Consider the following 13,467-nt stretch of genomic DNA (forward strand, 5'->3'; position numbering starts at 1 on the left):
ATCCTTTACCCCACAGCAGTACAAAGTGTTAGATCAAAGTAGGAGTTGCAAAACACAACAATTATGCCCCCTGCTTTACTGTGAAGACAAAAAGGTTTAAAGGAAGATATTTTTTAAATTTTGTTGTGATGTTATTGCAATGAACCTTCTATGATTTCTGCCTCAGATAAAAGTCTTAAGGTGGCTGAAGAACTAATTTTAATTACATAATACAAAGTACATTATGTAATAAGAAAGATTTCTGATTTTTTTTTTTTTTTGTCTTTCTGAGTTGATGTTAGTGGTTTTTGTTGTTATTGTTAGCTTTTTTTTTTGATGAAGTCTGAATGAAATGTTTGCATGAATAAACTAATATCTTGAAGTAAGTAGCAAATTTACTGTCAATTATTCTAACGGAAGTAAACTTGATTGGCATCCTGTGTGACAAGAAATTACAAAGCAATATCTCCACTTCGGAAAATCTCCACTTTGGAAAAAAAGCACTAGCTATATCATCAAAAAATGTGAAACTTATAAATAAAAAGTAAAGAAGATGAAATAAGTTCATGCATATATAATTAGCTGATGATATTTAATACTAAGTTAAAAATCTAAATATTTTATTGCCACTGATGTTAGCTTCTAAGAGCCTAAAGCCTCAAGTTCTTAGCCAGCTCCACTGAAATGGGACGATTACAACTATATGCCTCCTGTGTATCTCCTGTATACACTTCTGTCTTTACAAGAAAGGCAGAAAACAGTGTTCTGTGAATACTGAGGACATCTCAAGAACCTGAAAGCCGCAGCAGAAAGATTTTTAACAATTGCTGTGACTAGACAGTTCCTTAGATCCTGCATAGGATCAGAAGTGGGTTTGGGTTGTAAAAGGAAATGCCGTTCTGTTCCTGTTTCACTTGCAGCACGTTGCAGGAAAAAAGATTTTTCTGGTTTCAGCAGACAGCAAAAACAAAAAAAACAAACAAACACTCAGCCAGAGCTGGAATCAGAGGAACGAGGGAGCATCTTTCCTAATCAGAGAGAAGGCTGCGCTATGCGAATGTCTGCATCTCCCTGGACATTTACCCATTACTGAAGTCCACAGTGAATTTACGGAAGCAGAACAAGTTCAGTTGTGAAAATGATATTACAAAGAATAGTACCAGTTGCTACCATGTAAAAAACAAAATGAAGTCAACAGGGTGTATATGGATGTTGAAGGCTTGGAAATGTGTCTGATCAGATACAACATGCATTATTTAATTCCACATTTCAGAAAGGTGATCCCTGTGCTTGTTTTTTACTGTTATTTCATTATTCTTATGTCTAAGGATATAAATTCATTTGTAAAATATTCACTATAAAAATGTGTATTTTATATTTGCAGCAATCTAGTTATCTACACAGTAGAGCCTTCCAGCCCCCAGAATTATTCCATTGTATCTTCATAACCTTGTTACCAAAGTACAAAATGTTATTGTTTTACAGACAACACAATCACACAATTTATCAGTGAGAAAGAATCCCTCAGCATTATGTTTGATAAAGATAAATTTACTTGATTATCAATCCTTTGACTAAGTGTCCGTTCTTATGAAATCCTTCTGCTGCTGTGGGAGATGGTCTGCTTGCTCCTGAAATTCCTCCCTGACACAAGAGCTTTGCTATGCAGGCTGGGCTGTGGTGTAGGGATGACAAACAGTACAATTCTGTCAGAATGTTAGGACAATAATGAAACTAAGATTCAAACTGGTCAGCTAGCAAGCTGATAATTGGGAAAAAGGGAATTCTACAATGCAGAGCTGAGAATAAGGAGATGAAGAGATGGAGGCTTTGCAGAGACACTATTCAGGAGACTGTCTGAGGCAGAGCCCAGGAGTTTAAGGAAAAGAAAATAATGCAATCAAAAATTTGCACTGAGAAATAACATTGAGATAAGACATTTGATTTTCTGCACACAGTCTGAGAATTAACTGTCCAGGGCATGGCTTCTGAAAAGCACATGAAAAGAAAAAGACAGCATGCCAGCTCAGATAAGAACAGAAGCAGGGGTTTGACTGATGTCAATGGAAGATCAATTGTAGAAACTGGATAAGTAACAAAGGTTGAAGAAATAGTAGTGTTATATCTGAACAACTGAAAAAAATCCATTCTTGGCAATTAACAAGCAGTTAATAAATAGCTCTTATTTCAAAAGTGCAGGTAACCTAATGTTTGCAGGAAATCCAGCCAATTCACAGAATCTATTGTGGAAGCTTGTGACTCAGAAATGCACAGCATAATGTTACAGGGACATGACTCAAGCCAGCATAAGCCCCCAAGTCAGACTGAATGGACTGCATCCAAAAAGCACCAAAAGCAGACAGATGCTTCACGGCTAGCATTTAGAAGCTCCTAATACATGCATAGTCCTCTAAGAGCCTCTGGTTTCAAAGGTTATAGCTTAATTTTTGTGCAAACACCATCAAGTTTCGAAATATAAATCTGAAGATATGGATGCTATTCTTAGAAAAAGGCCGTGGATTTGCAATACCTACCATGGCCAACAGAAGATACCTAGCTCAGTGTTCATGTTGGAACAGAAACCCCAGAGTCTTCAGGCAATCTCTGAGCCTGTCTTTGAGAATGGCTGAACGGATGGATTTAGCCAAAGATGTCCTAGTTTTGGCTGGGATACATTTAATGTTCTGCCTAGTATCTAGTTTGGTGCTGTGCCTTGGATTTGGGATGAGCATAACGTTGATAACACAGCGATGTTTCAGTTGCTGCAGAGCAGGGCTCACCCAGAGGACTGCTCAGCTCCTCGTGCTGCCCTGCCAGCCAGGGGCTGGAGGTGCTCTGGGAGGTGACACAGCCAGGACAGCTGGGCCAAGCTGCCCAAAGGGACATCCCACACCATGGGGCATTGTGCTCAGCAATAACACCACAGAGTTGGCTGCGGTGGGGAACTGCTTTTCCTAGGAGTCAGGCCGGGCATCTGTTAGGGGGTGGTAAGCAATTGCATTACTTATCACTTACTTTGTATATTCTTTTATAATTCTTTTATTATTATTTTTCCCATCCTTTTCTTTCCCATTAAACTGTCTTTATCTGAACTCACGAGTTTTACCTTTTTTATCATTCTCTCCCCCATCTCACTGCGGGGTAGTGAGTGAACGGCTGTGTGGTGCTTAGCTGCCTGCCGGGTTAAACTGCAACAGATGTGAACTACCCTTATTCTTCTGGTAAACATGATTATCATCAAAAAGGCTGTGTATAACCAATAATCAGAAAAGATTAGCCAGGAGTTAAAGACGGGAGCAGAGTGATAAAAGGAAGTTTCCACAAAGCTTGAGTCTCTAAAGGAGTCTTATCATTACAAAGTGCAAAGTAACCACACGCAGAAGGACAGTTATCAGATAGCACTGCTGCTGCATTAAATAAAAGTCCATACAGCACCAGGAAAACTGTATCACACACCTGATCAAAAGTTCTCTAAGTCCAGGTCCACCAGAATGAGAAATGAATGTATTAGGCTAAAAAAAAATCTCAGCAGCAAAGCCTCCTAGCCTATGCCATGTCCATCAAGATGACCCCAATTATGTTGTCTCATTTCCTGTGAGCCCCTGCTGCAAAGAATGAGTTTCCCATCTCAGGCCATGGAGTAAAAGATGTTCCAACTAAAGATTTGCACTTGTGTCTGCTGAAGGGGAATACCTAAAAGAACATGGGAATTAAACACAAAAACATATGGAAATCCCTATTTCCAAGAGCCATACAGGAAGTTATGAGGGAAGACTCAGGAAAGAGGTAATCTTACACATATGTCACTGACAGCCCCGTTTAACTACCTAAGCCAGGGGACAAAACTGGTTCCCCACTGAGGATCGCTGAGTTCCACAGCACAACTAGAACGTATACCAGTAACATGTGCAAGTCATCTGGAAAAGGACATGAATAGATGGATAGCAAGTTGAGAAAGTATAATAATAATAATAATAATAATAATAATAATAATAATAATAATAATAATAATAATAATAATAATAGTTTCCATAGTAAAGGGGAAGGTCAGCTTTGATAACGGTAGGATTTCATGATACAGAATGACCGGGCAGTAAAAGGAGATGGAAAATTCAAGCTGAATAAACATGATTCTCAAGAGAAAAGTGTGCCATTTCTGCTTATATAATGATGACTTTATCTAAAATGAGATATTGATACTACAACAACAGAGAAACACCTTTGGAGAAATTAAGGAAAGTCACTATCCCAGAAGCAGCATTTGTCCAGTCCTCCCAGAGCTAAACCATGATGTAATACTGGCCAGGGCTCTGGGAGTGCCAAGCAGATTCCAACTACACTGCGGTATTTCTTTAGGATACTTTTTTCACACCCCCATTCTGGTTCCAATTACTCTATCAGATGCTCTCAACACTACTGAAGTGTGATTTGAAGTACAAATGACCTTTGTCATGAAGCTGTCTCATTTCTATTTATCTTTTAGGAGGTCTGTAAGCATAGACAGTCTATCACGAAAAAAAAAAATAAAATAAAAAATCACAGTCTACAACTATAATGTCAGCCTCTCACACCTGTCTGGAGACAAGTTCAGGGGCAGGCTTCATAAAGGAATAAACACCTCCCCTCAGATCTTCACAGTTGCTCTCCTCCTGCGTAAGCCAAACTTTAGTTTGATTTCTCATGAATATTCATACAAACTTCACAGGAAGGTTGCTGACAGAAGCACGATCCTTAGTGCTTAGTGTTTCTTTCGATGATTGAGACTCATAAATGCCAAGGTAAATGACTAGCTGCTCTGAACAGCACAACACTCATAGCTGTTGTTAATCATTGGAAGGAAGCGTTTCAGGTCTGGGGAGGGAGGAGCTTTGCGATTATGTTTGTTTGTTTGTGTCTGCATGATTTCAAAGTAAAGAGAGACGATGAGAAAAATAAAAAATAATAATTATTTTTTTCCTAGCCCTCGTGCCTTTAAACCTTACTCAGTTGTTTTTGCTTAGAAGAAGCTATTTGGTGTTTGGTTTTTTTTTGCTAAACTCAGAAGAAAGAGCACACATGTGTGTGTGTGTGAGTGCACAACTGGGGGGACCAGAAATGTGGAAGAAAACAGGAATGTAAGCACAGAGATGCTGCTGGATCCTGGTCAAATCCTCTGGGCTCCCTGTCTAATGGTCCTCACAGCAGCTGTGTCCAAAAACGTCAGAGAGCCAAAACGTCAGCCTTGGCTTGGGCTCATGCAGGCAAGGAGAAGGTGATGGGTTGCACAAGCACTTCTTGCTCCCCACCAGACACTACCCACCCTCCTTGCTCCTGCAGTAGGGCAGGCTAAGGAAGTCAGAAAGATTACAGCTGAAATAGTAGAGGCAAAGCCTAATGTTTCCTTTCATCCAGATCAGTCCCGTACAAGCACATCTGCAAACAGAAAAGCCTGTGTGCCTTCCCAGGTGAGGTGGCACTGAGGAGGTATAAAACACAAAGCAGCAAAGCTAAACACAACTATTCCAGGATTTGAACTGGAGTATACTGTGATTACCAAATGCCAAGAAAACCTGAATCAGATACCATCCAAGCATAAAATCTCGTGCTCTGAAGCAGCATCCCAGAAGAGTTTTCTGCAGAACAGTGGCTGAAACGCAGGCTGTGCTGCCTGGTGCTTGTTTAGAGAGCACAAAGTGCTTCGTAACCTGTAATGATCAAGGTGAAAACTGCCTATTAAAGTGAGGAAGGAGATTCTGTCATCCAGAAGATGCTGCTCCTGCTGCCTCCTGTCCCAACACCAAAAAAAAGCATGAGCATGGGATTGCACATCACAGGTGTGGAAGGACAGAAAATTGTGAGAGACTTTCCACTTACATTCCATTAAAAAGAAATTCTGCTAGTTTGGTCCTCACGGTAGCACTTCACATAAATGATTGTTCCTGGAAGTCTTGCTGTACTAACTGGAAGTGGACTGTGAGATAGTGTGAAGTGTCAAGGAGCACACCCGTTATTATAGGCGGTGGTTGCACAAGCTGCCTTATCTGAGACTTTCCTGAAAGCCTGTTCAGCTCCAACACTGTCTGCATACATTTTCCAAAAGGGAAAAATTTCAGTCTAACTTCCAACAACTTCTATGTCTAGAAAAGACAAAGGTGAAATAACTTGCCAATGCCTGGCCTTGGCTAACACATGATTGCCTGTGTTAACATTACAATGCAAGAAACCTACTTATTTAAAAGAATAAACCTACCAAGCAAGCAAACAAAAACCTTGTTGATGATATAATAATTCTCACAAGACTGAAACTAGCTTAATAAGAAAGCACAAGGAATGCCAACACTGCTGTGCTTCAGCCAGTGACACCTGATTTGCAGACCAAGTTAGCACTGCTCTTTTCAAAGGAATCTGATTGTATCCACCTAGGACACATATGCCAAAATGAAGTCATGTTGGACTGTCTTTTAAGGGAAAATGCTGGATACTAAAGCATTGTAATTTTATTTATTTTTTATTGTGTGAATTTAAAGCTTCTGCTGACTAGAGCTTACACTATATGCTCTACCATGAAAACTAACTAATTTTCATAGTCTGCTTTCCTAGAGGTAGTTTCTCATCTTAAAACAGGACCTACATTCTTGTTCCCAGCTACAAGACTTACTTGCCTGCACTAAAATAGCACTTCGAATAAGGCCACTTCAAGCAGTCCCAATCACTTTGTATAACTTTTTGTGTCATATGCAGACGACACATTTTCTTCCAGATAGCTAAAGAAAACAGATTAGAAGACTGGGATAAATAAATTCAAAATTCCACAAATACTACTCAGACCTCTCTCCTCTCCTTTCGGAATGTCCTCTTTGTGGCAAGACAATAAAGAAGAAATTATTTTCTTGGAAGAACAGACCTTCCGTTTTCCTGTGACTAACTTCATGGGCACAACCATTTATTTGGCTTGAGCTGCCAGAGGATGTACTTGCGCTTGAAAATGCGCAGGTTGAAATCCTTCACCAGGAGGCAGAATGAATTTGTTTGCCTCACCCGATGCAGGTGCTATACACTGAAGAGGAATAGCAGAAGGTGCATGATGGGTAGAAGATGGAGGAAATAAATAAAAAAAGAATTTAAGATTAAAACTCAGTTTTGCAGTAGCCACAAAATGACCTATCCACGTGTGCAGATATATATAACGATATAGTAACACCAGACTCCTTGCAGAAATAACTCCAGGTGTATGTCTAGAAGGGAGGATATTAATCAGGTGGACAATTTCTGCACTGAATACTGGAAAAGAAAAAAAAAATAACACCACAACACCAAATCATCAAGAGATGAGCTCTGACTGAACCTTTTAGATGTTACTGTGCCCATGAGGAGCAGCATGTTGTCCATGGTGCCTCAGGTGCCTGAGCGAACCAGCCCACTCAGACTGCACACTGCAGAGCTAGGAGCAGGACAAAAGCAGCTCTCACACTACTTGTTGCCCTGTGAAGAGCACTGAGCACCTTGGAGCTGATATGTTCAGACTGCTGATATGTTCAGACTACTGTGGCTCCACTGCCAAGAAGAGCGTCTGTCAATATGTGTGTCTGGGAGAAACACCACCACAGCTAAATCTGCTGGATTTTGTCAGTCATTGCTCCAAGCAATGTTTCTCTAAGCCTCCAAGCACCGTTTCCATATCTAAACTAAAGAAAAAGTTGGAAGAATTCTCTGCAGCCGGTGCATGTCTGTGGGAATTACAATTCTTCATTTAAACAAGACTGAACAATTACACTGGAGTTTCAGGGAAATATTAGAGTCCACAGGCTGATGTGTACGAACACTATGAAAAATGATTAGCTCATTAATTCCAGGCACTGTATTCATTTCAAACACATAATACAGCCTTAATTTTGCAAACAGATGTGCTAATGCAGATCCGAACACCACAGAGATTAGCAATTCTCTTCACATGCAGAGAAGAGAGGGAGAGGAACGTAGGAGAGAACTGGTGAAAGAACCACAAACCGCAGTGCTAGGAACCACTTTGAGGATGAAGATAAGTGACAGAACAGACACACATACAGTTCAATACAAAACAGATTTTGCTAAGGACTGCAGTTAATCTGATTGCTCTTACTAACAGGAAAAGAAAAGAAAATATCAATAATAGAGTGAATTAAAAAGGCACAATCAAATATTACCAACGAGATTCTTAGGGGTCTTAGATATCTAGAGTATGAAAAAATAAAATAGGAAGAAGGCAAAATGAAGTACAACTATACATCTAGGATAAGAGAGTCCTCTAGAAGTAATATTGTCACAATGAGTGGCAAAGCAAAGCAAACCAAAACAAAATGAACCCCTTTCTATTTTTTTTTCTATTTTTTTTTTTTCCATTTTATGTCCTATAGAGTAAATATATAATTAGGAAATAGGTTGAAAACGCAAATAAACAAAAACCCTTTACTCTGCAGAAATGACCACGTTTTACAGAAGCTATCTTGATAGCCTAAAATACAATTTCTACAACAAATTGATTACTTTGATATGCACAATATTATATCACCATCAAATTTGTGATTTGAATATTTCCGAACCTGATGGTCACAGAGTTTGAGATCAGTTCAGAGTTCATCTTTCCTGTCCATCTCTACTTTAAAGTATATTTCTAAATCTTAGGTCCAAAGCAAAACAGTGGAGGTTCTAGCCCTGAGTTTTCAAAAGCCAGGTTAATACCACCATGGCACTCCTTGGTGCTGTGTTTTATAAACTGATCTATGGACAATTCTGCTGTGAAAGAAAATTGCATTTTTTGGACTGTATGCAATTTTGCATTCTGTTCACATGAAAATATGTAAGTGGATGAACACCTCCTTCAGAAGATAACAGCAGTCCACAAATTGAAAAGATGATTGAGAAGTAACGCTGTAATGCAAAAGACTAATTCTGTATTATGAGTCTTTTTTTTTTTCCTTAATTGCAAAAAAGGCAGCAATTTGTTTCCAGTGTCAAGAAATATTTTGTTATTTTCAAGAACTGACATACCTACGATAGATGACAGCAAATGTGATAATCATGTGTCTCTTCTTCATTCACTGTCAATATTATCCCAGTAGTAAAAAACATTTTCAAGCTTTATGTAGCACTACTTTGCCAGAGAAGAGGATGCATTTTACATTTGTTCTTCTGTTGTACTGCCCTGGTTTTGTAAGTTCTACACATTATATTTAGACTATAAAAATGCACATTTTAAAAAACATCGCATACATATATTTTTTATTGGAATGAGAAGCATAAAAGTGCTTCAGTATGAGTTTCAATATTTCATGCCTTAAGACTATCTTCAACAGCAAGCCCCCAAACATTACTGACATCTCCTGCACCAGGTCACAACAAACACTACAGTTTTGCTAAATGACTGTCAGATACTTACTGTGAAGATACTGAGCAATGTTTATTATCCACTCATCTGTTAACTTCCCAGCTTTTGTTATCCTGGTGCATTTCAGCTGACTTGAAAGATCTCTCGATTCAATCCAACAAATTGTGTCCTCTTTGTAGCTATAATCTAGTGTCAAAATTGCAGATCCTTTTACAGGGGTTCGGGCAGCCACTTTGCTTCCATTAAGATACAATACCTCAATTGTTTCAGAGTTTGCAACCAGAAGAAGAGGAGGTCTATCAGCAGGCTCTGAAAACAAATCAGAATTCAAAGTGTTAACAGATTGTGTATAGCATATTTATCGTATCAGTTTTAACATATTTTTTAAATGTTCTTACCTGCATGTTTTAAGAGATATAATAAATAGGTTTTGTTTTTATTTTCATAACTATCATATATTCCAAATTACTTCTCTATTTTATCCTGCTGTTCTAATAGTTCACATCATTAAAGAAAATTAATTACCCTAGCCCCACAGCTTCTGTTTAATTCCAAGTATCATTATTGCAACATTTTTCATGCCCAAGTCATAAAAAGAAATACATTTATGCGAATTATTTCTATCCAGATTACTGACATTTCTAAAAAAATGGAGGGCAGGAAAACCTGAAGAATTTATGAGTAGGCATGAAATGGTAAGGTACTTTTCATATCAGAGTCTATAAAATAAGACAAAAACTGAGTGAATGCTTCTACAAGGCAAAACAACATATTAAAATAAATAAATAAATAAAATTTAAAAAGCACCAAAGCAAACAAACCCAATGCAATGGAACCTGACTACCTGCAGATGTTGGGTCTAATACTGTGCAATGCAAGGGAAAAAGCTTTATGCAGTGGAGAATCCTAACAGCGAAAGGGAACAGAGATTGCATAGTTTCCATTGGGTTAACATACAGGTCACAACAAACAAACAAAATATGAAGAAGCAATTCACATTCACCTGAATTACTTTGACTGGAAATCCTGCTAGTAATTTATAAAAACACTTGAACAATGTGTGAACAATGAAGGGAACAATAATACCCAAACAGTGAAGAATATATAGTTTAAAGGACGAAGTATTCAGTTGAAGTGATGCTACAGAATAATGATTTAGCACCCAGGTCAAGTTCAAGTTACAATTAAAGTAAGGTATGTTGTACACTCAGAGGAACAAACAATACTCATCGAGCTAAAATATGTTTTGCATATGATGAGTGCTATTGGGCACAAAAGCAGCTGGTCTTGCTTTTGGTGTATTTTAATTGCATTATTGCCTAGAAAATCTGACTTGAAATTATGCATCTGACTTAGTCAAGTATTAATTAATATTAATCTCAGTATGTTAGGAGTTTGACAGGGGGAGAATCCCCTCCCTCGCCCTGCCGGCCATGCTGCTTTTGGTGCAGCCCAGGACACAGTTGGCTTTCTGGGCTGCAAGCACACAATGCCAGGTTTCTACATCTTTTATTTGTTTGTTTACTATTTCTTTACTTCTAGGGTAGGATTAGTATATAACTGACACCTCTGTGTAGCTTTTCCTTCCATTTATTTATTTATTTATTTTAACAGAGGAAGACAACTCATTTATATAAGCAGATGTTTATCCTCTGCAAAGAAGGGATCTCTGCTTTGACTGAACTTTCCAAAGAGACTCAGGTTCTGAGCTGGTGACTTCCCCATACAGCTGTTGTTGCACTAGACCAACTATACACACTTCTTACAACAAACTACTGATTAATTTCAGTAGAAACAATTGTTCCTGACAGTTGCCACCACAAGAAGCAGAATTTAAGGTAAGGAGTAAGCAAGAGCTACACAAATCAAGATATAAATTTTCTGCAATTTAGATTTTCTAAATACATATTATAATATTCTGCAGATATAGATTTTCTGCAGAGAATCTAAGGAAGGTTGTTCAAGAACTACTCACACCTATTTATACACCAAAGGTGACAACAGATGGACTATGCGGAAAAAATATTGAACAAGTCAGCACTGTCAATATTTCCAGACGAAAAGTAAAATTTTCAAATAAAAAGAATAAATGCTTATATGGAACCCAAATTGACTAAGTCCCATTGAACATCTAAAGCTGTTATTGATGATTTTTTAACAGAAATAATGACTCACAAGGTCCCCAAAAAGAGTTCAGGGAACTTCTTTACATCTTTAAGAAAGATGATATTGAACTGTCATGCAAATTTTATGGTTTAAGCTTGTTTCATGTTTAATTGGAGTAACAAGGATGCCTAATTTTGCAATGAGGTATGTTCATGTGAACAATAACGCCGAGTGGACGCACCTCTGAAGTTGTACTTAAGAAAATAAATAAATTTACCCTAAAACAGAAACTAACACTGCAGTTGCCAAGCCTGTGGAAAAAATATGCATTGCCAAGTCTCACCCCAAGAGCTCTCAGCCTAAAGCAATCTGCTTACATTCAGAAGAATAAAACAATGTTTAAACACTGTATTAAAATGCAAGATTTTCAATCAACATTCTATTTCATACAGTTTTCAAAATTTTGCTAAGTAATATCAGGTGAGGAAATGGAGAAAAAATGCATAAATAAAAGGATTTACAAATCATTCCATCAGCAAGTATGATTAAAGAGAAAAGATGCTTTATTAAATACACTGCTCAGTGGTCTTAATGAAATCCACTGAAGTAGGCTTTATGTTCTGTTCTTTGGTACCATGTGCTTTCATTTAAACATCTATTTTGCTGATATTTTGTTTACTTTGTTGCCAAAAAAAAAAAAAAAATCTATAATGGATCAGCATGCATTCTTTCTAAAGTGGATTTCATTCTTTCCTATAGTTTTTCAGTACCTTGAAGCATACTTCTCTCTCCAGCAAATCATACTCCAAAACCACACTTTGGTAATTTACTACTTTCCTAACTTACCGACTGTCCTCATCTTACCTTTGCTACCCCCATTTAAATCCATGCAATTTTTCTGAAAATTTTCAGATTTTTAAAGACTGAATAAACTTGATTGTGAAACAACCTCTTATAAAGTGGTGAGGTACAAGAGAAGCCACAAGTGAAGCTCCCTAGCCATGCTTTTTCCCCAGAAAATGAAGGCAATGAAGTTTTTAATAAGCAATTTTATTTGAAAGGTGTCCTGTGTATGGAAATCTCTGTCCCTCCCTTTCTTATAAACTTACGCTACCCATCAGAAGAAGAGAACTTAAGAGAACTCTTAAGAGAACTTAACAGTTTCTGTTTCCACCACCCACTGACCCAAGTGGAGATTTTCCAGACTGGTACAAAAGGTGTTTGTGTCTGCCTCCTGCCAAGTATTTAACACCTAACAGTTAACCAGCTGCTCCCTTCAAATGAAATAACACCACTCCTTTCCCAACCAGCAGCAGTGTGAAAAATTCCTTATTAACATTTTTGCTCCTATACTTTATATTAAGGAAGATATTACCACTGCCTGCAATCTGTAAAGCCTTCAAGACGCAGCAGATACTCAGGAGCTGTTTGCAGATAAGGAGCCAGCCTCGTTGCTCAATTGTCCAAGGCTGTCATGGAGAACCATATCCTTTCTTGCAGTGTTCTGAATCTACCTATTGGAAACTGCAACAAGGATTTAATGCTTCACTGAACTCCAGATAAAGCTTGTATTTCAGTATTAATGTCTAAGAAATAAAGGAATTATGAAAAAGAATTAGCATTGACACTCCTGAGCAACAGCTGTAATCAAACCTGGCTCCAGACAATGGAATCACAAGTACACGTGGCACTGCTAAGAGGTTCTGCTTAGCAGGCACTAGTAAACATTAAAACACATCTGTATTCTTGCAGAACTTACCCAGAAACTAGATCACTGAGCTTGAAATTCTATTTTTCAAGCAGTCCATACATGAAATAATTGAAGGGCTTGAATCAGTTAATCTTGCTTTTTCACAGTAGGGTAGGTAGCTTGCCTATTTTAGTGTTTTTCAGATAAAGACTGATTCATTATTATTACTTACTAAAAAAAAGTCAAATTATTTCATGATAATGCCATACACTAGGGAAAAAAAAAAAAAAAAAAAAGTTCCTTTAAAGCATTTTAAAGTATCATATATGTAAACAAAATACAAGAAAGA

General features: G+C 37.8%; 1 protein-coding gene across 1 annotated transcript in view; it reads right to left on the reverse strand.

The window, feature by feature from the left end:
- The window catches only part of LRP1B (LDL receptor related protein 1B), a 501,801-nt gene that overhangs the window by 301,624 nt on the left and 186,710 nt on the right, over positions 1-13,467 (reverse strand). Inside the window, 1 exon segment of the mRNA XM_032190067.1 lies at positions 9,374-9,631. Within this exon segment, the coding sequence (XP_032045958.1) occupies positions 9,374-9,631 (258 nt within the window).

This window comes from Aythya fuligula, chromosome 6, assembly GCF_009819795.1.
Source record: "Aythya fuligula isolate bAytFul2 chromosome 6, bAytFul2.pri, whole genome shotgun sequence".
Classification (NCBI taxonomy): Eukaryota; Metazoa; Chordata; class Aves; order Anseriformes; family Anatidae; genus Aythya; species Aythya fuligula.